At 34.0% G+C, this 26,861-nt stretch overlaps 1 protein-coding gene across 1 annotated transcript; it reads right to left on the bottom strand.

Moving 5' to 3' along the window:
• Window positions 1–2,976: 2,976 nt before the first annotated feature.
• Window positions 2,977–25,808, bottom strand: lrrc74b (leucine rich repeat containing 74B). The gene is given in 11 exon segments (XM_051111311.1): window positions 2,977–6,361; window positions 6,443–6,538; window positions 6,668–6,746; window positions 10,109–10,224; window positions 11,671–11,780; window positions 16,034–16,240; window positions 21,904–22,036; window positions 22,944–23,086; window positions 23,864–23,915; window positions 23,918–24,055; window positions 25,464–25,808. Coding segments are annotated over 11 exon segments (1,347 nt in total). The 5' UTR covers window positions 25,623–25,808; the 3' UTR covers window positions 2,977–6,247.
• Between the last annotated feature and the right edge of the window lie 1,053 nt (window positions 25,809–26,861).

Genomic DNA, 26,861 nt, shown 5'->3' with positions numbered 1-26,861 from the left:
TCAAGATGATTGACCTGTTGATCTGGGCGCTGATGTAATTAAAATCCAGTCAAAGGAAACCAAAACTTTTCAAACAAGACTAAGCTGGTTTAGAGATACTAGTTTTAGAGGATTTTGAGGGGGGAAAGTGAATAATAATAATATTATTATTATTATTATTATTATTATTATTATTAATAATAATAATAATAATATTAATAATAGTAAAAATCCGACCAAATGCAATAGTGTTTGCACGACGCGTCATCAAACGACCACATTGGCAGCACTAAATGCAAACAATGCCACTAAACCAGTAGCACAGCCAGAACCAGTGTGCATCAGAAAAACTGGGTGTGCCACATTTATTGTCAAACTGATGTGCAAAAAAATCCGAGTCGTATTACTAACATTACAGATAGTTTTATTAAAGGGGTCATCGGATGCTAAGTTCACTTTTACATGCTGTTTGAACATTAATCTGTGTTGGCAGTGTATGTACAAATCTACTCTATAATGATAAAAATCCATGCATTGGTTTTTAATTAACCTGTAAAAATAATATCCCTTTTCAAATCAAGCCATTCTCAGATGCCTGTCGTTGTTGCATCACACCAACAGAGGCCACTCCCACAATAGTTGATTGACATGAGCGTCTTACCTCAGATCAGTTGTAACGGTCCAGCCTCCATGTTTTGATGCCGGAGCAGGGATGTAAGTTAGACAAGAATTGAGCGATTGAGGTGTTGTGTTGCTGGATGCACTAATGAACGTAGTGGTGGTCATTTACTCCTGACATCTGAGCTACTGAAGATGCAGTGGACTACTTTGTTTGTGAAGGGAATGCGCCTCCTGATCTACACATATTGGTCTATGTTCGCACAAATCATTGGTGATCAGTGTTGGGAAGGTTACTTTGGAAATGTAATAGGTTACAGATTACAAGTTACTTGATTTAAAATGTAATAACTAGTGTAACTTTTCAATTACTTTATTAAAGTAATGTAACTTATTACTTTTAACTACTTTTTGATTACTTTTCTACATTTCTACATTTTTTCAACTGTTAATCATTTTGAAACATTTAAACCAGGCAGAGTTAGCCTTACAGTAGTACAGTATCACTTGAATTAAGATTATAATAAGTAAGGGATAATATACATCTTTATTTTGCGATAACAACTGGCTGAATGTACATTATCCCACTTATTCCACAGCTGCTTGATAGATTATTAGATGTTTCGTGTCAAAATTATTAGACACGAAACACTGATCTGAGTCAAAATATATGAACGCAAATCTTCCATGAAGAAATCAGTTGCTAGCAAACGACAAGTTCAAACTAGACATTCTAGGGATACAGTGCAGTCATACCAGTTTTCTTACACAACATTTCACTACATAAATAATTAAGTATAGTACTAGTTTGTTACTTATCTTATAATCCATTACAATGTACAAAAAAAAAAAAAAATGGCAGCAGCTGCATTTGTATGAAACAACAGAGCAAGTCCACGATACCAGGATGACAGAATTAAGAAATTGTACACATAATATTGAATTAAGCTTTAATATTTTATTAGCTAACAAAACACAAAGCTTCCGCCAAGAAAAATTATCAAGCACATAGCACTGACTTTTTTTTTTTACTTATATTTTTGGGCTTTTTATACCTTTTATTGTGATAGGACAGTAGAGAGATGACAGGAAAGAGCTGGGAGGAGAGAGGGGAGCGGGATCGGCAAAGGATCTCGAGACGGGAATCGAACTCGGGTCACCGTGAGCACAGTTGTGCTATATGTCATAACAAGATCATAATATAAATAACATCATAACAAGAAATAGCTATGATACTGGGTTTGAAATCAAATGTTTGCATAGTTATGACAGAAAACACTAGCATCTAACAATGCCTTGGAAAAAACAATCTTAAAAAATAAAGTTTATGCATAAACCCAAATAGGAAATAAAACAGTTATCGAATAAGCATGTGTCCTAAACTCCTGAAACATTGGCGTCTCATTTCAGAGCAGCCAATGCAATTTAAAAGAAGTCAATTAAATCTGTAAGTGGGGGTGGGGGTGTGAAAAAATTCAGATGTTATCCCCTTTGTAATCACTGGCATTTTTCAAAAGTAACTGTAATTTAATTACATATTTTTTCTCAGTAACTGTAACTAATTACAATTACATTTATTTTGTAACTAAATTACGTAATTCCGTTACATGTAACTAGTTACTCCCCAACACTGTTGGTGATCCAGCTTCACTTACAGCAGAAGTGAGTAAGGTTTTTTTATGAATCTTTGCCATGGCCTTTCCTAATAATATGCTAGTTAGCAAGTTTAGCGTCTAAATGCGGCTAAAGTAAACAGGCTCGTCACTCCACAGAGAGAAGAGAGGGGTGGGGAGAGCAGAGTTCATTTGCATTTAAAGCAGCCTTGACCAGAATGAGATGATTTTTGCAGAGCTCATTTTGACAAGGTAAAAAGGGTGTTTTATACTACCATTGAGAATTTTTAACCAAAGTATATTATAGACTTTTCATTAAGACCCTAAAGAATCATATCAATTTGTGGAAAATGGGTATCCGATGACACCATTAATATTAACATGACCAGAGATGCAGTTGTAGCCTATTTTTCTTGCGCGGCGCGTGTCCCTACAACTCCCTCCTCACTGACAAAACTTCATGTGAAATGTTCATGCCTACCGTTATTTTAGATTCTGACTTGTAAAAAGTATTCACGTCCTTGTCTTTTTATGAGCCATTTTCCGAAGCTTTCACGCTCCTCAAGATGGCCACCGACAATCAAAAAATGGAATGCCGCAACAGTCATGTGACTTTTCATTTATTTTTCACCTTATTCGCAACACGCTCCGCAAATTTTTAAGTCGTGAATTTACATACAATTTGCACAATCTGCAAGATATTATTAGCCGACAAAAAAAAGAAAGAAAGAAAGAAAGAAAGAAAGAAAAATATAAACTGGCCAGAATAAGCTTTTTCACATAATAGGCGTTTACACACAAATTAAGCAATTTAAAAGTTCACATACGCTTGATGTTTAAATGGTAAAATATGTTGTTTTAAGAACTGTATATTAACGAAAATAAAGGCAATTCTGTAAATGTGCTTGTGCCCACGCAATCCCTTGCATTTCTTTTCCCCCGCAAAAACTTTTTCTGATTTATGTATACTCACGATAACACCAAAAGGTTGTGCTTTTGTAAAACAGAGAGGTTGTGCTTTCTGCTGTCTCCGTGAAATGGAGCGCATCACAGCAATGAACCGGCTACTTGCCTCACAAAGAAATCCATAGAACGCTCAAAATGTAGCCTATATATTAAACAAACCAATTTAAAAAAAATAAACACTTATTGTGCAGTCGGAATGAAAAGGTACATTACTCTATTAAAGACGTTCATGTGGAGAGGGCGAGTGCAGCGGCGGCATCTTTTCAGCCGACACTGACTGAGGAGAAAGTTTATTAACAAATAATTAAAATGTTTTCTTTTCCCCCCCAACACATTCATAATCATTACTTTTGCGGTGCAAGCTTCCCAGCAGGCACTGGATGTCTATATAACGTCAGGTTGACGTTGGACATGATGTCAGACAGACGTTGCATTTTGGTTGAGAATGAAAATCGTGTTGACGTCAGTATTTGACATCAATTTGACGCTGACTTAATGTTGGATTTTGGTTACACAACCTAAAAACAACAAAATATCAACGTCAGCTGACATTGGTATTGGACATCAATTTAATGTTAAGTTGACATTAAACGTTGAATTTACATTGAATTTTGGTCAGCCGATGTCGCATCCGAAATTTAACCACATATAAGCGTCTTATGACGTTGTGTGCCTGCTGGGTTTATGCAGAATAAGCTATACGCCTATACATTAAAGGATGGTTAGTATGTTATTATTATTCAATATAAACATGTAGTTGACTAGAAAAATCTTTAGTAGGAGCAGGCTTGTTTTTAGTAGGAGCAGGCTTGTCACTTTGTTTTTAGAATAAAATTCTGTGACATTTCGAAAAGTGCACCTGCTAATCACGTCACGTTATATTGCAATGCAGGAGTTAAGCTTGCATGATGAGTCAAATGTTTTTGTTTTATTTAATTTTTTATGTGTGTGGGTGCTGAAGCAGCTGCTAGTCCCTCTTTAGCGCCGCCCATGTTTATAAGATTATAAAAAAATATTTCTGCATCTATTTTTAGGTGTGCCAGCTGCCACTCTGGGTGGCACCGCCACACCCGTGGCTACGCCCACGCACTGAACTGAAGGAAACTCACATACTTTGCTGATTATTGCTGCTGAAAATGGTCAGTTATTGTCATGTTTTGGGTTGTAATATTTGTTCGGACCAGAAATTCAGTAGTACATTAACAATGCAATCCATGTTATTTACATTTGAGTATCACCAATATGGCTACGCATCAGGTTAACAAACCATGTTTGCTGCCTAAAATGGATGAATACACCTGATAGCACACGTACATCTTGGAGATATTTATTTGACGTCTGCATTTACATCTGCAAGACATAGTTTGCTCATCTGCAATATGTCTATTAAATGTTTCCTATCAGATGTCAAATAGACGTTTATTAGATGTCTTTAAAATGTTTATGATTAGTGTATGTAAAACCAAAGACTATAGAATACCCAAGACTTGTCACTCGTATAATTTTGAATGGGGAAAGATGCAATGCTCATTATGGCCGCAAAGCCCCGCCTTCTTAATGAAAGAGCCAATCGTTGATTAGTAAAGTCAGCGCGTCACTGCAGCTGCCGTTAGAAATCCCGGTTGCTATTAGATACAGTCATCGTTCTAAGACATGCGCTCAGTACTGATCTAGCCTAAAAAAATAAGCTTTTTTTTAATGCTATTGGAGCATAAGGAACAATATTTATGAGGCAGTTTTTGTCAAATTTCATTGAGGATTTCAAATATGAAATTTAATTGTAAGCTTGGTGAACAGTTTTGGAGAATTTGATGTTTCCCCATTCAAAGAGATAGGAGCTGCACTTGCCTTCCCGAGAGGTGCTTTTACTTTGGTAAAACTGACATCTTACAGACGTCTGCCAGACGTTTGTACACAGCAGATGCTTTCCAGATCAAGAGATCTTTAACAGACATCTTGCAGACATGCGTATGCTATCTGGGTACAAATTAAAATAACAGAATCTGAAAGCTTTTTATACTAGTCCGGTGAAAATTTAATAAATTAAAACATAAGCTGGTTTGTTGGCCATAGCTGGTTTTCTTGGTAGGGTATAGGCCTATATAGAAAAACCTAAAATTGCGTTTTTACTAATAAAAAAACATGGTGTAAGTTGTCCAAAACTATGATTACAATGATAATCATTTGTAAAGATGATTTCATGTGTGTGACACCAATATGACACCATTCACTTGAATAGTCTTGCAGTGTGAGAAATAAGTTTTAGAAATGCAACTATTTCATGTAGTCTGACATTTAATGAGGCAGTGGAACTGCGTTCATACACGACATTTTAAAAGTGACTGAAATAAATACATGTATTAATATTAAACTAATAGATTTCCATCTCAAACAAATGCTGTTCAAATGTTGATTCCTGAAAAAATGTATATCATGGTTTTGACACAAATGTGAAACAAATAATCTTTTAAAGAGCTCCTATTATGCCATTTTAAAGGTTGCTAATATTGTTTTATGAGTCTACTAAAAAAGGTTTACATGTATGCAGGGTCAAAAAACACTTTAGTTTTTTCCAAAAATAGATTTAATTTGACCTCATTTCTTAATGATTTGTAAACGACTCGTGCGAAGCAGTTCGAAGAATCAGTCTCTCTAAACCCCTCCTTTCCGTGAGCCCTCACTGCTGTGATTGGTCAGATGGCGCAGTCCTTTATGATTGGTCTACCACGTACAGCGCGTGTCGGAAAACAAAACTTTTGAACGGTGGAGTTGTAAAAGTAAAAGTTCTAGTCTAGCAAGTCTAGCTTGCTCCACACATCATCAAAACTAACCATTTTCTAAGTAATGTTTTAAAGTCTATGGTCACTAATGTAATCAAATCTTCTTCTAAACATTTTTCTACTGAAGCGTCATTCCCTTAATGCCGGAAACCATGATCCATCAACTATGACTTGATCCAATTTACTATGTGGAGGAGTGTGGAATAAGATTCAAATTAGTTTAGAGTTCAGAAATATATTTGCAGTTCTACAAGCCTACACGATTACAATTGGATTGTCCAGAATGCGTTTTCAGCTCTTTTTAAGCACAGCATTAATTTTTCCACCATGTTTCACTTGAAGGTTTGGAAGTGTTCCTTTAGTGCTTTCGAGTAAGTCTTCAAATTCCTGATCCACGCAAATATCCTAGAGAAACTGATGTTAGTGACACGGAAAACCAATAAGGAAAAAGGAAATATGAGAAATGAATGGGAAAGATTCACTCACAGAGAACTCTAAGAACTCAACTGCAGTTTCTGGGTTTGCCTGAACTGATTTTAAAATGGCGAAGCATCCCGCTGACTGCATTGGGTTCCTAGACATCTGGATCATACCGAAAACCAACAAGATTAGTCATAACGAAGATAGAAATCCCATAAATCTCTTCTGACGCAGAGTTGAAAGTCTAAGCCTAAAAGCCATACGTGCTGCTACTATTTTAATCTTTCGTACTTTGAGAATTCGTAATGTCGTGTTCACTTTGAGGCCCAGAGCAAAATGGATGGCTCCTTCAAGCGGTATGCGGTTATTGCTGCAGACAAAGAAAAAAAGACAATACTGAAGTATTTTAGGCAAGTATTTGGGGTACTTTTATTCTAGTTGTCAGTTTATTGACTGTTTGCTAAGTCTGGTGTTTGTTGATTTCACCACTGCAAATAAATCATGAATAATCATGTGCATTGTGAGCATTCAAACACAGTAAAAATAGATGGGCTATTTTTTTAACCCAATAGATGGGTTACACATATTGGGTCACTGTGTTGGGTTATTTTCTAAAACGTTGGGTTATTTTTTTAAACATCGTTGGGTTGTTTTTAATAATAACCCAGCGTTGGGTTTAATTGGTTCCCGCGGCGACAGTTCAAATTTTAACGGTCGACAGTGACTGACGACAGAAGAAGCTGCTGCTGCATCAGTATGAGGTGAGTAACAGGGTTTTAATAACTCTTATAACATTATACTTATACGAAGAACGTGAAATGCACTTCAAAATTGAACTTTTGTTGTTGTATGTTTGTTTTTTTAACGAAGTTGTAGTTTCCTTTAGTCAGTGTATTGTAACGTTACTGCGGAGAATGAGCTCCATTGTAAACGAATAACTTCACGTTAACTTAGCTGTCCCAGTTAGGTCGCTAGCAGTAATAAATTAAATAAACATTAGCAGAAAGTTGTAAAACTGTTAAGAGATGTATTACAGTAACCTAAAGTTAATAATGTATGGTGGAATGTATATAGGACTACTTATGTTACTGAAATCACCGTCTACCATTACTACAGGTTTAGTATTATTTTACAGCTGATGAAGGGTTGTAGACATACGGTTTCTGAATACAGTTTGTTTGGTCGCATTAATGGTTATCACATTTAACTTTATATGGGAAATGGCTAATGTTAAATGAGACATTGTTGATTTAAACCGCGCCGCAGGAACCTTTCAACTTTGGTCCAGTATATGTAACGTTAGCTCAGCGGCAGCTCAGAGAGATGCGCTCAAATTCAGTTAATTCTCTGTTTAGAAAAGTCTAAAAATAATCACATTTCCCAAAAGCAAGACGTGATGGGAGAAACGAAGCTTTTCAAAGTTTCGAATCAATTAAACGAATCGCTTCGCAAAATGATTCACTGCTTCCAATCGTTCGTGACACAACGGCGACGCCTGCTGGTCAAAACAGGGCAGGCGTCAGTTGTTTGGAAAGCGAGCACTAATTGGAATAACACTAAATGTGTTTTTATGGTTTATTTATATTGAATATTGTTATGCATATATTAGAATCGCCTCTAATTACAGCCATTTCTCTTATAAAGCTATGACAGATTTGCATGTTTTTTTTTAAATGTGTACTAAATGTGTTTATACTTATTTTTAGACATTGCGTTCTTCAGTGAAGGAAAAACTACAACAGTGGAATCTCATACATTAAACATCCACATGCCAATTAACTGAAATATTTCAAGGTAAGTAAACTATTTATATTAGTGATCCATATACATTACCAGTCAAAAGTTTTTGGACAGCAAGATTTTTAATGTTTTTAAAGAATTCCCTTCTGTCTAAGCCTGCATTTATTTCATCCAAAATACAGCATTTAAAATAACCGCTTTCTATTTGAATATATTTAAAATGTAATTGTCCAGTCTTTTCAAAGCTTTTAAAATAGAAAGCAGTTATTTAAAATAGTAAAAATATTTCACAAGATTACTGCTTTTACTGTATTTTGGATCAAATAAATACAGGCTTAGTGAGTAGAAAAGAATTCTTTAAAAAACTTTAAAAATCTTACTGTTCAAAAACTTCTGATTAGTAGTGTAGGTTTTCCAACAATTATGAAAAAATGTTTCTAGTTTATCTGTAAAATGTTTCTTCTTCTGCTTCATCTTATCACAGAGGAAGGAGTCAATGAAGGAAGTTTTATGCGACCGGATGACACCAGCATTGCTGCACTAACTCCAAGAGAAGAAGTTTTTAGCATTTTCAACGGTGAAACAGTGGAACAGAAGACCTTACTACAAGCAGTGGATCTGTGTTTCAGACATTTCTACATTTATGACATCTACTACCCAAAGCTCCTCTGCACCCATTTGCAGCACACAGTCTTTAATATCCCATGAGTTCTTTCAACACATTACCTCTTCCTTAGAAACTTTGTATTTATTGATCCATAAAAACTTTTTATGTTGCTGATTATCAGCAAGTCCAGCAGCCAGCAGATTTACTTTGTTTTATTATTATTATTTTTATTATTATTACTTGTGTTTATGATTTTTTATTTTTGTTTTATTGATAAAAGTTTGTATGTTATGTTTGTTTTATTTGTGCACATTTGTGTATGTGTTGATATAAATAAATATGAATTGATACACATTTATGACCCTGGACAACAAAACCGGTCATAAGTATCATGGGTACATTTGTAGAAATAGGCAAAATTGCATTGTATGGGTCAAAATTATCAAATTTTCTTTCATGCCAAAAATCATTAGAATATTAAGTAAAGATCATGTTCCATGGAGATATTTTGTAAATCTCCTACCATAAGTATATTGAAACTGAATTTCTTATTAGTAATATGTATTGCTAATAACTTCATTTGGACAACTTTAAAGGCAATTTTTTCAATATTTAGATTTTTTTGCACCCTCAGATTCCAGATTTTCAAATAGTTGTTCTGTCCTATCAAACCACATATTAATAGAAAGCTTATTTATTGAGCTTTCACATGATGTTTATATTTAAATACAAAAAAACTTGACCCTTATGACAGGTTTTGTGGACCAGAATCACATTTGTTGGTTTTGAATTCAGTGTACATCTTGAAAATATGTCAGTTGTGTGTGCATATTTGTGTTTTGAATCTATTATATTTTCACATTCTTGTACACTTATTTTGTAAACATTTGCAGTATGACTGTTTTACATTTAAAAATATATTTGTAAAAAAAAATATTTGCATATTTAAATAAAATATTTATTTGAAAACAAAGTAGTGTTATAGTGTATTTTTATAAAAAATAAATAAATAAATAAATAAATAAATAAAAACTGATATAAATGAATCTAAATAATTAACTCAACTGTTGGGTTACTTTTAACCCAACTGGATTTTAACCCAATTCATTGGGTTAAAATAACCCATAGATGGGAAGGTGCTATACCAACCCATAGTTGGGTTACTAGTTGGGTTATTTTTAACCCAACATTTTTTAGTGAGAACTCATTTACAGTAGCAAGCAAGCACTGAACAATTTCAACTGTCTACCATCTCATAATTACAGCAATAAATCACGGGCTGTGTACACGCAGAAAAGGATAGGTGAGGTGGGCCTTCAAAACATGTCCTGCATTCCATAAATACAGTTACAGTACAATATACAATCACACTGTGACAACAGTACCTGATGTTCAGATCCTCCAGTGTATTGTTGTGTTTGAGTGCTTCCTCTAGAGCCACAGCTCCTTCTTTACCCAGACCGTTGTACGACAAATCCAGGGTCCGCAAGAAGATATTTCCCTTAAAAAATTGAATTAATTATTATACATAATAATAGCTAGTGATGGTAGTAGTAGTATTTTAAAATATATGTATTTGTTTGTATTTCATCATTTAAATTTTGCACCCTCTTTTTAACCCTTAGAGGTAAAGTGTGATTATTTTATTTTAATTTTTCCCCTGCTAAGGTCCACTTATAATTTGTTTGCATCAGAATTTATTTTAAATAATAATAATAATAATTCTACATCTTCTAGTTATTTTAAGATATATTTAGTTATTTTTTTTTATTTTATTGAGCACCCTTTTTTGACCCTTAGAATTAAATAGGCTGCTTTTGTGCAACTTTATTTAAAAAAGCTCTTTTATAAACAAGAGGAAGTTTGATTCTTTTATAAATATAATATATATTTTGAGTATGTTTTTCTCCCTGCTAAGGCCCACTTATAATTTGTTTGCACCAGAATTCATTTTTAATAATAATAATAATAATTAGTAGTAGTAGTAGTAGTAGTAGTATTTTAAATCAATTTTTATTATTATTATTATTATTATTATTATTTATTTTATGCACCCTCTTTTTAAACCTTAGAATTAAAGTTTTATTATTTTATTTTAATTTCCCCCTCTGCTGAGGCCCAGTTTTAATTTGTTTGCACCTGAATTTATTTCAGTAATAATAATAATAATAATAATAATAATAATAATAATAATTATTATTATTATTAATATTATTATTATCATTAGTTTAAGATATATTTAGTTATTTAAATTTTATTTTGCACCTTTTTTGACCATTAGAATTAAATAGGCTGCTTTTGTGCAACTTTATTTCAATAAAAGCTCATTAATAAATGAAAGTTTGTTTGTTTGTTTGTTTTTTGTTTGTTTGTTTTGTTTTTTATATACACATTTTTTCTGTGTGTTTTTCTCCCAGCTGAGGCCCACTTAAAATGGATTGCACTGGAATTTATTTTAAATAATAATAAATAAATAAATAAATAAATATTACTGATTTAAATCATCATTATTTTTTAACAATATTATTGTTGTTGTTAAATAAAAATAAATAAATACACATGATTTAAATCAATAATAATGATGTGATAATAATAATAATTATTACAGTTATTATTGTTGTTTAATTAAAATGTGTTTATTTATTTTTAATTTGATTTTGCACTCTCTTTTTGACTCTTCTGGTTTGAATATTCTGTTTTTTGTCTAACTTTATTTTATTAAATGCTTAGAGTTACAGTATGTTTTCACAGTTCAACTGTTTTATCGCAAAATATTAAGTAAATCCTTTTGATAAGACCCCTTTTACTACATAGGATGCTAATTTAAACAGCATTTTACTATCTCAGAGTTGTTAAATCCTGACTTGATCAATGGATGTTAGTCCAAAATAAGCTCTTAGCATGAGTGAGTGACTCTGGCAGAGGATGGACTTTATTTTCCTCTTACCTCCAGGCCTTTAGCAAATGCAATGGCTCCTTTTCCTCGAATGCAGTTCCAAGCCAGATTGAGTGACTTCATTCCCGCGTTCTCGGCAATAGCAGCACCCAGGATTTCCCCTGAGGGAAGGAGAAAGATAGAGAAGAGCAACATGGGGGAGTTACTGTTATTAATTCAGTGTATTATTGTGTCTTCCACTTATAATTTAATTTCTGTGTGATCTAACTGGCTATTAACTAGCAATTTAAGCCCAAAATATGTCTGAGCAACTCTTCCTAAAAGAAAAGTATGATATAATATAATATATTATAATATAATATATGCAGAATTATGCATAAAAATAATATGGAAAAGGTTGTATTTTTAATAATTTGACACTGTGTTTTTGTGATGAATCTCATTGTTTCTTTAGACAGCAAAATAATTATGCCTGACTTCATACACTATTTTTCTATAAACTATTCTGTGTACTGGGTCACGACTTGATGTCCTTGATCTAAAACCATTTGAGAGCCACAGATTTAGTTGAGACTTTTATCCAGAGGAACTTATTAGAAGGAGAATCCCTCTGGAGTAGCCTGAGGTGAAATGTCTTGCTCAAGCATGCAATGGTGATAATTCATATTCTACTCCTTGCGGGGATTGAACTTGCAAACGTCCAGTTCTGAGCTTTACTTAGCATGCCACCCTGTCTAACTCCCTTAAAATATAAATGGACACTCATTTGTCATGGCAATTAACTTGAGAAACTTGAGAGATGCTCACTGATATTCAAAAGAAACGTATGCGGTTCAATTCAATAAAAAGTGACAGTAAAACATTTATAATGTTATAAAAGATTTTGATCCTCTTTTAAACTTTCTATACATCAAATCAACAGTTTTAAGCATTGATAATAATAAGTAATGCTTTTTTGGAGCAGCAAATCAGCATATTTGAATGATTTCTGAAGGATCATGTGACACTGAAATTCAGCTTTGCATCACAGGAATAAATTACAATTTAAAATATATTCACATAGAAAATGCTTATTTTAAATTTAAATAATATTTTATAATATTACTGTTTTTTCTGTGTTTTTAATCATATAAATGCAGCCTTGGTGAGCATCTCTTTCAAAAATATTAAAACATCCCACTGAACCCAGGCTTTTGAATAGTATTATGCATACTGTAGCTAATAAATAGCATTTCCCCAAACTGTTCCCATTTTCAAAGCTCTTAAAGAAATAACAAACTCAGCGAATACCATATTTAATATACATAACTATATCAGGCCTTATTGACCGCGTTTGCAATGATCACCAGGGTAGGCTGCCAAGAATAAGCAAGCAGTGTATGATTATAAAAAGGAAGCCATCACCATATGTAATATGAACAGAGATGTGCCAGTGGAATCTGTTAAGGATGTATGAATCATGGCAGGTCATGGAGGAGTTCCTCTTGATGATTATATGCAATATAATATTTTATTGAGGCAATTTCTCTATCTTCACACTCTGTCATTCATGTTGACAGCGATGGGGCTTTAGGACTGTATTCTATACCCCTCATCATCATACAAGAGTTTCTGATCATTTCAGATCCAGCCCTCTGGATATTGCAAATATGAAGATATTGTGCTTGTGTTGATGGTGGATATCATTTCCAATTTGCATTGCAGTTAAGAAGAGAGCACTTAGCTATAAAAAAAACAACATTATTTTGAAGAATTGCATTTCCATATGTTCCCACAGAAAGATATGAATAATCTCTGGTTAGCCAGATGTGTTTGAAAATAGCGGATTTGAAGGTTTTTATCAGCAGGTTTCACCACTGACATATTATCCATTTATCAGAGTATTAAAAATAACATTGTTGATAAAGGTTTGTTTAAAAGCAAATTCATTACCTCTCATTAGACATAGCCTACCACACTAGACCAGTATCTGTGTCCACATAGCCTCCTCAATACACCTCAAGCCACTTTTCAGTGACAGCAGAAAAAGAAATATGTTCATATTAACTTCTGTTACACTGGACATTAAACAACAGTTCCTGTTTTGGGTGTGGCAAACTTTTCTGTTTTGTCTGTATTTGCGGCGTTCCAGACAGACGGACGAATCGCTCATTTATTCATGAACAAAACGAGCCATTTATTTAATCCACTGAATCATTTATTTAAAACCACTGAAACATTCATTTAATCGATTAGTTTAGATATGATTAATTTATCAACACCCGTTACTCACTGTTTCCAATTTTGGGATTTAGTCACCAAATTTAGTGACTTTCTCATTGTTGCTGCAACTTTTATCACTGTTTTGCGACAAGGAGCTATTTTGGTGATATTAAAATACATTTGGCATTTTTTTTTTTTTTTGCAGAAATTCTCTCCTTTATAAACATTTTCTTGGTTTGAAAAAAAAACTTTGACAAAAGCTTTTTTTGTTATGCTGGTTGAAAGTCTCTTCACATCCCGAAGGCAATCACTAACTTAAGTGGTCTAAATGTACTTGTTTTTATATCAGTGTTTGATTTGCAATTAATGGGGACATAACGGCAGACTACAGACATCTAATTATTTATAGGGACAATTTAGTAGTCACTGGATATTAATAGGGCATCCTATTAAATTCTGAATGTACGCTTTTGGAGTTTTGCTACACTAAACATAGTAGCAGGTTATACAAAAAAATGGTTTCTACACTTTTACTATAGTAAAACCATGGTTAATTTTTCTTTAGGGATTTTATTTGTGCATACTTTCTTTCTTTCTTCGTTTTGTTTTTATAACTCTACCGCCTAAATGGTTTAATGTTTTGTACTGTTTAATAAATAAAAAAGATTTGTGATATGCGATCCGAAGTCCCAATCTGAATCAAAAGATTCACAAACCCAAAGTCACAATCTTCGATCTGCTCCGCAGTTCTAATCTGAATGAAAAGATTCTCGAATCCGCGCTGAAGTTCTGATCTAAAACAAATGATTTGCGAACCTGCTCCAAAGTTCTGATCTGAATCAAAAGACTCACGAACCCGCTATGAAATCATTGAATCAAAAGATTTTGAAATGATTAGTGAACCAACTCCAAAGTTCCAATCTGAGTTCCAAACCCGCTACAAAGTCCCAATCTGAATCAAAAGATTCACAAACCTGCACAAAGTCTTGATCTGAATCAAAAGATTAAGCATCTGCAAATCATTCATTTTTGAAATGATTAGTGAACCAATCAAATGAGTTCAAACACCTACAAAGTCCCAATCTGAATCAAAAGATTCACAAACCTGCACAAAGTCTAGATCTGAATCAAAAGATTAACGATCTGCGCTCTGCAGTTCTGATATGAATCAAATGATTCACAAACCATTATTTCAAGTCCCTTGATCATAATTCAAAATTCAATTTTGAAATGATTAGTGAACCAACTCCAGTCCTGATCTGAATCAAAATGATTCACAAACCCATTATTTCAAATCTGAATCAAAAGATTCACAAACCTGGATTGCAAATCATTCAATTTGTGAAATGATTAGTGAACCAACTCCAAAGTTCTGATCTGAATCAAAAAACTTACAAACCTGCTTCGAAGTCCCAATCTGAATCAAAAGATTCACACACCTGAACCAAAGTCCCGATCTGAATCAAATGATTAGCAATCTGCTATAGACATAGCTTATATAGACAGATCTCAGATTTAATTTATGAAACTTCAAAACAAAGTGAAAAAAAGCCTATTATTTCTCTTAAAATAAAATAAAGAATAAGTTGCATAATCAAAAGTGAAATAGCAGCTCTCCATCCTTGCAAGGCACCATCGCCACTGAATTAATGAGTTTTGCTGCACATTTATATTTTTTACTTCATTAAAAAGCATCACAGTTTGCCCTGATATTTTTTTAGTTTCGTAGATTTAATAAAGCAATGAAACTCTCCAGTGGTTCCTGTCTAAGTACCCTGCCAATTGAGAGTCACTGCACTGGGCAACTTATCTTTTGCTTGGTGAACTGAAAGTAAATTATCCAAATTTGTGTCTAGACATTTTTATTATACTCTGTAGTATGATAAAATCATCAGTATAATGAACTGCTCAAAGTAAGTGAAACGGACGCATTTTAATTTCATTCCCATTGTGCAATAGTGCAGTGAAGGTTAATGCTCTTTTTGTTATGCGTGTGTTAGGTCAAATCCCAAGCTGTTTTTTCTAGTACTTGTCTTATTAAGTAGCCATGAAATTGTAGTCTTCCAGTCCAGCTGTTACATGTACCCATTCAACATGTGGCAGCCAAATGCCCCAAAGCCACTAAATGCCGCTCTAAAAGCAAAGTTATTTGGAGGTCTGCAGTAATCAAGCGGTGAACCTTTCATCAGCAGCTTTTCACATCATCTCACACCTGCTATATCTCCGAATCTGTTGTGACTCAGGTCGAGGTGCTGAAGTTTCTGGTTGCCGTTCAGAGCTGAGGACAGGTGTCTGGCCGCTCGCTCGTCCAGATGGTTCCCGGAGAGGTTGAGAGAGAATAGGGTAGAGTTTTCCAACAGCATGCTGGACAAAGCCCTGGCTCCGTATTCACCCATCCGGTTTTCAGACAAATCAATTTCTAGTAAGAAAAAACATAGGTTTGACAGGTAATATCTTGAGGGAGTGCTACAAAATCAACCACACAATCATAAAAGTTTTGAGATGCAGTGAATGATGGCTACAATGTGTGTTTAATAACTTGACATTACTTGTGAAACAGTTGTATTTGAATTGGATATATGCGGTTTCTAGACATTTGAACCCCATTGTATGTGCTCAGATATCACAATGTAGGTCTACAACAACTAGACACTAGACAACAGACTAAGTTTGACATCAAACTTTGATGCAGGCGGAAGCAACTGGATGAATATTCTGAATGTTATTATGTCAGACAATGCATAGTCTGACTTGTGATGCAGCCTGGAATTAAACCACACCATGTTGGGTCGTCTGGCCAGAGAAGAACTGCCGACTGGTTTCTTCCCAGGTTTGTTTTTCTCTTTTTCTGTCTCTGATGAAGTTTGGGCTCCTCGCCACTGTCGCTTCTGGCATGCTTAGTTGTGGACACTTAATGTTTAGCAATATCACTGAACTGATTGTAAAAAGACTATTGGATTAGAACTAAATTTAGCTGGATGCCCTGGTGAAAAAAAACATATGCTGGTAGCTATGTTTTCATGCTGGGATGCTGGTTAGGTATGTTTTGATGCTGGTTTAAGCTGGTCCTTTGCTGGTTTATGCTGGTCCTTTGTTGATTCATGCAGGTCATGTTGCTGGTCAAGGACCAGCATAAACCAGCAAAGGACCAGCATAGACCGGCAAAGGACCAGCATCAAAACATACCTAACCAGCATCCCAGCATCAAAACATAACTACCAGTATATGCTGGTTTTTTCACCAGGGTAATGACATCACTGTTTTCTATAGGGCTGATTTAAAGCTGAATTAAACTCATTTCATATTTGATGATCTTTATGCAGTCATTATACTGAACTAAATCATGACTGAACTGACCACAGCTGAACAATGGCACTATTTTGTTGTTGTTGTTGTTGTTGTTGTTGTTGTTGTTGTTGTTTTTTTTTTTTTTTTAGAGCTACTTTAAGCCAGAATTGATCTCTGTTTGCATCTTTAAATATTTTTTCTCATTTGTCACTATAAAGGTACTTTGAAACAATCTGTATTGTAAAGCACTACATAAACAAAGGTGGCTTGGCTTGCTGGCATTAGCATGTTGCTAGCATATTATCAGCATAATTTAAGTTGCTAGCATGATTTAATGAGTTTCTAGCCTGTTTCTAGCATGCTTTAACACATTACTATCATCTTTTAACATGTTGCTAGCAGAATTTAGCAAGTTGTTATAATGTTTCTAACACTGGTAATATTTTTCATGTTGCTAGCATGTTTAGAATGATTTAGCATGTTTTAACATGTCGTTAGCATGTTTCTAGAATAAGTTAGCACATTGTTAGCATGTTTTAGCATGTTGCTAACATTATGTCATACATTAGCTACCAGTATCTTTTAACAAGTTGCTACCATGTTTCTAGCATGATTTAACAAATTACTAACATCTTTTAGCATGTTGCTATCATAATTTAACAAGTTGATAGCATGTTTCTAGCGCTGCCAGTGTTTAAACGAGTTGATAGCATGTTTCTAGAATGACTTAGCACATTGTTAGCATGAATTCATACATTAACTACAGTATCCTTTTGCATGTTGCTAACTTGAACAAGTTAATATTTTTTAACATGTTGCTAGTATGTTTCTAGAATGATTTAGCACATTGTTGGCTTGCTTTAGTATGTTGTGCAGAATTTTACGAGTAGCTAGCATGTTTCTAGCATAATTTTACAAATTACTAGCATCTTTTAGAATGTTGCTAGCATAGCAAGTTGTTAGAATTTTCTACGATTGTTAAAACATTTAACAAGTTGCTAGAGTGGTTTTAGAATGGTTTAGCACATTGTTAGCATGTTTTAACATGTTGCTAGCATGTTTCTATAATGGGTTAGCACATTGTTAACATGTTTTAGCATGTTGCTAACATTATGTCATACATTAGCTACCAGTATCTTTTACCATGTTGCTAACATAATTTAACGAGTTGCTAGCATGTTTCTAGCATGATTTAACAAATGACTAGCATCTTTTAGCATGTTGCTAACATAATTTAACAAGTTGTTAGAATGTTTCTAGCACTGTTAATATTTTAACAAGTTGCTAGCATGTTTCTAGAATGACTTAGCACATTGTTAGCATGTTTTAACATGTTGCTAACTTGAATTCATACATTATCTTTTTGGATGTTGCTAACATAATTGAACAAGTTGATAGCATATTCTCAACAATTAATATTTTAAACATGTTATTAGCATGTTTCTAGAATGATTTAGCACATTGTTGGCATGCTTTAGTATGTTGTGCAGAATTTAACGAGTAGCTAGCATGTTCCCAGCATCTTTTAGAATGTTGCTAGCATAGCAAGTTGTTAAAATTTTCTACCATTGTTAATACATTTAACAAGTTGCTAGAGTGGTTTTAGAATGGTTTAGCGCATTGTTAGCATGTTGTTAGCATAATTTCATACATTAGCTACCAGTATCTTTTAGTATGTTGCTAACATAATTTAACAAGTTCAACACACGTACACATAGACAAGACCGGACGACAAACACTGAACTGAAACCAACTTATAAAGACAATGAATTAATTAAGACACGGGTGATACAAGGTTAACTAATAATCAGTGTTGGGGAGTAACTAGTTACATGTAACGGAATTACGTAATTTAATTACAAAATAAATGTAATTGTAATTAGTTACAGTTACTGAGAAAAAAATATGTAATTAAATTACAGTTACTTTTGAAAAATGCCAGTGATTACAAAGGGGATTACATCTGAATTTTTTCACACCCCCACCCCCACTTACAGATTTAATTGACTTCTTTTAAATTGCATTGGCTGCTCTAAAATGAGACGCCAATGTTTCAGGAGTTTAGGACACAGAACAGGACACATGCTTATTCGATAACTGTTTTATTTCCTATTTGGGTTTATGCATAAACTTTATTTTTTAAGATTGTTTTTTCCAAGGCATTGTTAGATGCTAGTGTTTTCTGTCATAACTATGCAAACATTTGATTTCAAACCCAGTATCATAGCTATTTCTTGTTATGATGTTATTTATATTATGATCTTGTTATGACATATAGCACAACTGTGCTCACGGTGACCCGAGTTCGATTCCCGTCTCGAGATCCTTTGCCGATCCCGCTCCCCTCTCTCCTCCCGGCTCTTTCCTGTCATCTCTCTACTGTCCTATCACAATAAAAGGCATAAAAAGCCCAAAAATATAAGTAAAAAAAAAAAGTCAGTGCTATATGCTTGATAATTTTTCTTGGCGGAAGCTTTGCGTTTGGTTAGCTGATAAAATATTAAAGCTTAATTCAATATTATGTGTACAATTTCTTAATTCTGTCATCCTGGTATCGTGGACTTGCTCTGTTGTTTCATACAAATGCAGCTGCTGCCATTTTTTTTTTTTTTTGTACATTGTAATGGATTATAAGATAATTAACAAACTACTACTACTTAATTATTTATGTGGTGAAATGTTGTGTAAGAAAACTGGTATGACTGCACTGTATCCCTAAAATGTCTAGTTTGAACTTGTCGTTTGCTAGCAACTGATTTCTTCATGGAAGCTTTGCGTTCAAATATTTCAACTCAGATCAGTGTTTCGTGTCTAATAATTTTGACACGAAACATCTAATAATCTATCAAGCAGCTGTGGAATAAGTGGGATAATGTACATTCAGCCAGTTGTTATCGCAAAATAAAGATGTATATTATCCCTTACTTATTATAATCTTAATTCAAGTGATACTGTACTACTGTAAGGCTAACTCTGCCTGGTTTAAATGTTTCAAAATGATTAACAGTTAAAAAAATTAGAAATGTAGAAAAGTAATCAAAAAGTAATTAAAAGTAATAAGTTACATTACTTTAATAAAGTAATTGAAAAGTTACACTAGTTATTACATTTTAAATCAAGTAACTTGTAATCTGTAACCCATTACATTTCCAAAGTAACCTTCCCAACACTGCTAATAATGCCATAATGAGGGCAGGATCAGGGAAACCATATATGGGCACAAGAGGGAAAAACCAATACAAATAGTCCAGGGGTGTGACACTAACATTGTTAATGTATTTCACATGTTGCTAGCATGTTTCTAGAGTGATTTAACACATTTTAACATGTTGTTAGCACGATTTCCTACATTACCTACCAATATGTTTTAGCATTTTGCTTAGCATAATTTAAGTTGATAGCATGTTTCTAACATTGTTAATATTTTACACATGTTGGTAAGATGTTTCTAGAATGATTTAGCACATTGTTAGCATCTTTTAGCATGTTGCTAGCATAATTTAAGTTGATAGCATGTAACTTTGTTAATGTATTTCACATTGCTAGCATATTTAATGATTTAACACATTTTAACATGTTGCTAGCATAATTTCTTACATTAGCTATCAGTATCTTTTAGCATGCAGTATCATTTAGTTTCTAGCCTAATTTAATGCATTGCTATCGTAACATGGTGATAGCAGAATTTAACATGTTTCTAGCATGATGTTTCTATCTTGATTTAACACATTACTAGCATCTTTTAGCATGTTACTAGTATAATTTAAAAAGTTGTTAGAATGTTTCTAACATTTTTAATGTTGCTAGCATGTTTCTAGAATGATTTAGCACATTGTTAGCATGTTTTAACTTGTTGCTAACATGATTTCATACATTGACAACCAGTATTTTTTAGAAGGTTGCTAGCATAATTTTACAAGTTGATAGCATGTTTTTAACATTGTTAATATTTTTGACTTGTTGCTAGTATAGTTTCATGATTTAATGCATTGCTATATTAACACGTTGCTAAGTTTAAGAAGTTGCTAGCATGTTTCTAGCATGATTTAACACATTACTAGCATGTTGTTAGAATGTTTCTAATATTGTTTAACAAGTTGCAAGCATGTTTCTAAGATTCTGCATATTGTTAGCATGATTTAACATGTTGCTGTCATGTTTTAATACATTAGATACCAGTATTTTTTAGCATGTTGTGAACATAATTTAACAAGTTGATAGCATGTTTCTAACATGTTAATATTTTTAATAGCTAATAGTTCCTAGCTTAATTTAATGCATTGCTATCATAACAGTGTTGCTAGCATAATTTAACAAGTTGCAAGCAAGCATGTTTCTAGCATGATTTAACACATTACCTGCATTGTATGGCTTGTTGTTAGCATAATTTAAGAAGTTGTTTCTAACATGTTTTAACACTGTTAGCATTTTAAAATGTTACTAGGATGTTTCTAGCATGATTTAGCTCATTGCTAACATATTTAACACGATACTGGCATGTTTTCAGCGTGATTTAACATAAATGTTTTCAGCTCATGTCTATGGGAATTTGGGCCTGTTTGATAATCCGATACAGGAATCAGTATGTTAGCTTTGTTATGTGAACAAATCACCTCACAAGACATTGGTTTCTAAAAAATTCCAGACTTGTCCAGCCCCCATGTTCCACTATAAAAAACATGACAAGATGAGATCAAACAGACTTGAAGTTCACACTACTAGTAAATCCCAAATAAAGAGCAACAGAAAACAAGGCAGTACTGTGATGTTGTGCCTGGGACTGCAGAAAGTCACCTGTGATGTAGCAATTCTCTTTGAGCATATCAGCAATGGCAGCCCCGCCTATTCCCTCCATCCAATTATCTCGCAGATTCAGCTTCAAGATGGAGGTGTTGGTTACCAAAGAAATCGCCAGAGCTTTTGTTCCCTACAGAGGAGAGTTTTTAAAATGTTTATCATATGTTATTCGTATAGATTACAGAAGTCAAAAATGTGCACTTCGAAACCTATTTTACTAAAGTTTGCATTTTCGGGACAACAACACTGTCATGAGCAGTGTTGGGGGTAACGCATTACAAGTAACGTGAGTTACGTAATATTATTACTTCTTCCAAGTAACTAGTAAAGTAACGCATTACTTTTTTATTGACAAGAAAATATCAGAGTTACTTATTCAAATAAGTAACACCAGGTACTTTTTACCCCATTTATTGATTAAAAGTTCTCCTGTCCACATCTTGAGAGAAATCTGGTGTAAGATTAAGGTTAGTTCTAGAATAAATGTGAACATGCATTAATTCATCTCACTCCCAAAAAACAGATTCAGTATTCCTAAAAATGAATAAAAACAGTGAAATTCAACTCAGAATATGAAGTAAACCTGCAATAATTAAATATGTTAAATAATACAAATATCCTTTATGCATTTAATCCCATTTTATTAACCAATGTCTTTGCTGCCGACCTTCAATGATCCAATTCAACCATAATAATGAGCAAAAATCACTCAAGATAATCTAACATTTGTGTTCCTTTTTTTATTGCTGAAGAGTTTATATTTTTTCTTCTGAGGTCTACTGTACAGACGTGAATTTATGAATGAGTTTTCTCTAAACCTGAGGCTTTTGATGTGAAAAGGCTTTTACATTTGCCAAAAATAGAACTTTTTATATTAAAAACAAACAGGCAAGCCCTGGCCAGATTTAAAAAGTGACGCATAAGTAAATTAATGCATTACTTTCCATAAAAAGTAACTTTCCCCAACACTGGTCATGAGTGAACGGCCATTTTTGTTTTGCATTTTATGTCCCCTAAATTAGTTTCTTTGCTCTTACCTGTGATCCCAGCCCATAATGCATCATGTTGAGTTCACTCTGGTTCATATTTCGAAGGAAGTAGGATACTGGAATTACATTCAGCATCTTACAAGCCTCTCTGTAGCTGGACTGTCCTGTAGGGTCATATGCTCGTCTTTCATCTGGAACAGATCAAAATAGTATAATCTCAGAATATACATTGCTATATGATTGCTAGGTGTTTTTTAGAGTGTTTTGGGTAGTTGCTTACTAGCCCAAGCAAGAGTTCAAGTTTAGCTAGTTAACATAGTCTAGTCAGCCCTTTCACTCAACACTTTCTATAAAAATAGCGACGCTTCCCTTAGCAAGCACAGTTAAACAATGCGGTCGATACAGAAGATAACCAATGTGCCTTACTCACACATGCAACCTTACAGCCTAAATAAGATGAACTGGTGTGACTTTATAAAGCAAATACGACGACAATGTATCATTGTTTCTCACTGAGATGCGCAATTATCATGAATGTGGAAAATTCCCAAGCCATTCATTAAGCTATGCGGAGGCACACAGCAGTAATCTAGCAGATGGCTATCTCTAATAAGCTGAATAAACAGCCATCAGAGAGATAGTGAGAGATGGATGGAGCCGTGATTTATGTATATGTAGAGGAGTGTGTAGGTGTTTCGGTATCTGCAGAACAAGCAGGTGAAAAATGAGAGAGAGAAAGAGAGAGAGAGAGACCTGTCTGAAATTACAAGCATGACTCACGGCCGTTTGCCTGTTTTATTCCCCGCTGAGTGGCAACATCATATTCTGTGCCCCTTAGCTCTTTGACACCCTCTATCAGAACGTGCATCACCCACGTCCCCCCCGTCAGCCCACTCTCTCTCTTTCTTTCTCTCTCTCTCTCTCTCTCTCCTCATATTCACACGTTGATTTTTAATAAGAACTCTCACTGTGAAATCTGTCGAGTTCCAGGTCTGTGTCAAAATCTTCGTCACCGATGACACACTCTTCCTCTCTTGCTGCTGTCCATCACCTGGTTGGATATCTCCACCTTCATCCACTTCATCTTCTTCATTCGTATGATCTTCATCCTGATGGGCCATTCTTGTGATTTGATGCTGGCTGGGAGATCTAGACACTGTCTGAGCGGAAGAACGTAGAGGAGAAATAAAAATTCATCAGATCAGATCAGATCTATCTATCATTCTGTTGTTCTGCCTCTCTTTCCATCCATCCATCCATCATCCATTCATCTATCTATCGTTCTCTATCATTCTGTTGTTCTGTCTCTTGTTCCATCTATCCTTCTGTCCTTCTGTATCTATCTATCATTCTGTTGTTCTGCCTCTCTTTCCATCTATCCATCCATCTATCGTTCTCTATCATTCTGTTGTTCTGTCTCTGTACCCATCCATCCATCCACCCATCCATCTATCTATCTATCTATCTATCTATCTATCTATCTATCGTTCTATCTATCTATCTATCTATCGTTCTCTATCATTCTGTTGTTCTGTCTCTCTACCCATCCATCCATCCATCCATCCATCCATCTATCTATCATTCTGTTGTTCTGTCTCTCATTCCAACTATCCTTCTATCGTTCTGCATTTATCATTCTCTCTATCATTCTGTTGTTCTGTCTCTCTCTCCATCTATCCTTCTATCGTTCTGTATCTATCTATCTATCTATCTATCTATCCATCTATCTATCTATCTATCTATCTATCTATCTATCTATCAGTCCCATAAGCCTTCAAACTTCCAAGGCTTTTTAAACATTGTTAAAAACTTTAAAACAGAAATTTGTTATGCCAACATTCCATGTCTCTTTGTGCAAACTTCTCTAGTTAAAACATACACTGACATGATTTTCTGTTTCATGTCTGAATGGCACAAGCCATTCACCTTACCATTCACAAGCCATGACAGGACTTGTTATTCATCAGGAAATTACTGGATTTTGTAAACTGGTCACATAGCAGAATGAAGCCAGATGGTTATGTGGTGAGGGGTTGCAAAGTTACTGTATGTGCCCACTGGTGCTGAGATGAGCAGGCGTTTACAATTCATTCTCTATGGGAGCTGAGCGACAGCCTCATGCGGGGGGATCGACAGTGGAGGAAAGCAAGCGGTGAGAGCATGAAGAAGTTGAAAAAACCTAAACTTTATACACTGAGATGAAAGAACAGGTTGGGGTCAATCACATTTTAATCATTTGATCAAAATATAACATTAGATCAAGGGTTTCTGGTGGATTTTTTATGTTGTTGAAAGAAGTGTCTTGGAGTAACCAAGAATCATGCATATTTCATCAACCACACTGAAGACATTCGCACTGCATTCGATCAATGGACACGTATCATGGAATTTGGGATGTCAGCAACCAGGTGTTCAGCCTACCATAAGACAAACCCTGTTGCTTCCCCTAAAATCTGATTGGTTTAACAGATGTGGGAAAATAATCTGCTGTTGAGCCCATTGACTCAACTTTATCATGCATTTTTCTAACACATATGAAACGGCATAAAATCTGAGTGGGACACTCACTTGGCCATCCACACTTCCTCTGCTGTAGAGACTTCTGGGTCTACTGACCGGCCTGCTTGCGATTCCACCCAAATCCTCTTCTTTTCCACCTTCATTTCCTTCATCTTCACACACCGATGGAAGAATACTTTCTTTTGTCACCTTTTTGCCTGCTACCATTCTATGTACTTTGTGTGGGTTTGTGATTGTTTGCAAAATTAATGTTGAGATTGCTTTGATCAAACTAAATCATATTCGATTTACTCTGGTTTCCCAAGCTAGACAGGATCGATATCCTTAAATCAAATCAAATCTGAGAAAACAAATCAGTGCAGTACTGTCTCCTGTTGCCCCAGACTAACCTGCTCTGTGGGAAGGTCGTATTTGATAGACAATCACTGTGACTAATTGCAGAGCTGCATTTTTAGACAGATCATCCAATCAGCAGGGGAGAATGAACAGTGAGGGTGGGCTATTGTTCAGCTCATTTGTTTTGTTGACTGGTTGCCATGGTGTCATTTCTCCACTCAATCTGAATCTGAAGTCAGCGGTGAGAGAGAAACAATTGTATAAAACAAAGAACATATATCTCTCAGTACACAATCAGCTGCTTTCTATAAAATGCTATAATTTCTATAAAAATCTTATAAAAATGTCATAAAAATTCTTATAGAATTTATTTCTAAATATACATTTATTTCTAAATATTTATACTATATATATATATAATCTTTTTGAACAGTGTAAATATATGCTATCACTTTTTATTAATTTAACACATCCTTGATGAATAAAAGTATTTAATTCTTTCAAAAAAAGAAGGAATAAAAATTTACTGACCCCAAACTTTTGAACAGTAGTGTATTTTGTTAGAAAAGATTTCTATTTTTAAAAAATGTTCGTTTTAACTTTTTATTCATCAGAGCATTCTGAAAAAAAGTATCACAGGTTCCAAAAAAATATTAAACTAAAATCAGTATATTTTCAGAAAAGGACCATGTGACACTTAAGACTAAAGTAACAACTGATGAAAATTCAGCTTTGCATCACAGGAATAAATTATACTTTAAAGTATATCAAAATAAAAAATTATATATATTATAAATATATATATATATATATATATATTAAAAACATATATATTTATATATTTGTGTGTATGAACTGATCCCAAACTTTTGAGCGGTATATACAATATTAAAAAAAATATATATTTATATATTTGTGTGTGTGTATGTACAATATACAATATATTTTTTCTAACTTTATAACTTATGTTTAATCTAAAATTTTGCAAATAAAAGTGTTTCTTTTTTTTTTTTTTTTAATGAATTTTTTTACACTTAAAAAATGCAAATCAATAAAATAAATTATAAAATAATTTAATACGTTAAATAAAAATAACTCTCTACATTGCGT

The sequence above is a fragment of the Labeo rohita genome, chromosome 5 (assembly GCF_022985175.1).
Source record: "Labeo rohita strain BAU-BD-2019 chromosome 5, IGBB_LRoh.1.0, whole genome shotgun sequence".
Lineage (NCBI taxonomy): Eukaryota > Metazoa > Chordata > Actinopteri > Cypriniformes > Cyprinidae > Labeo > Labeo rohita.
This window is presented reverse-complemented; position numbering and strand designations above follow the sequence as displayed.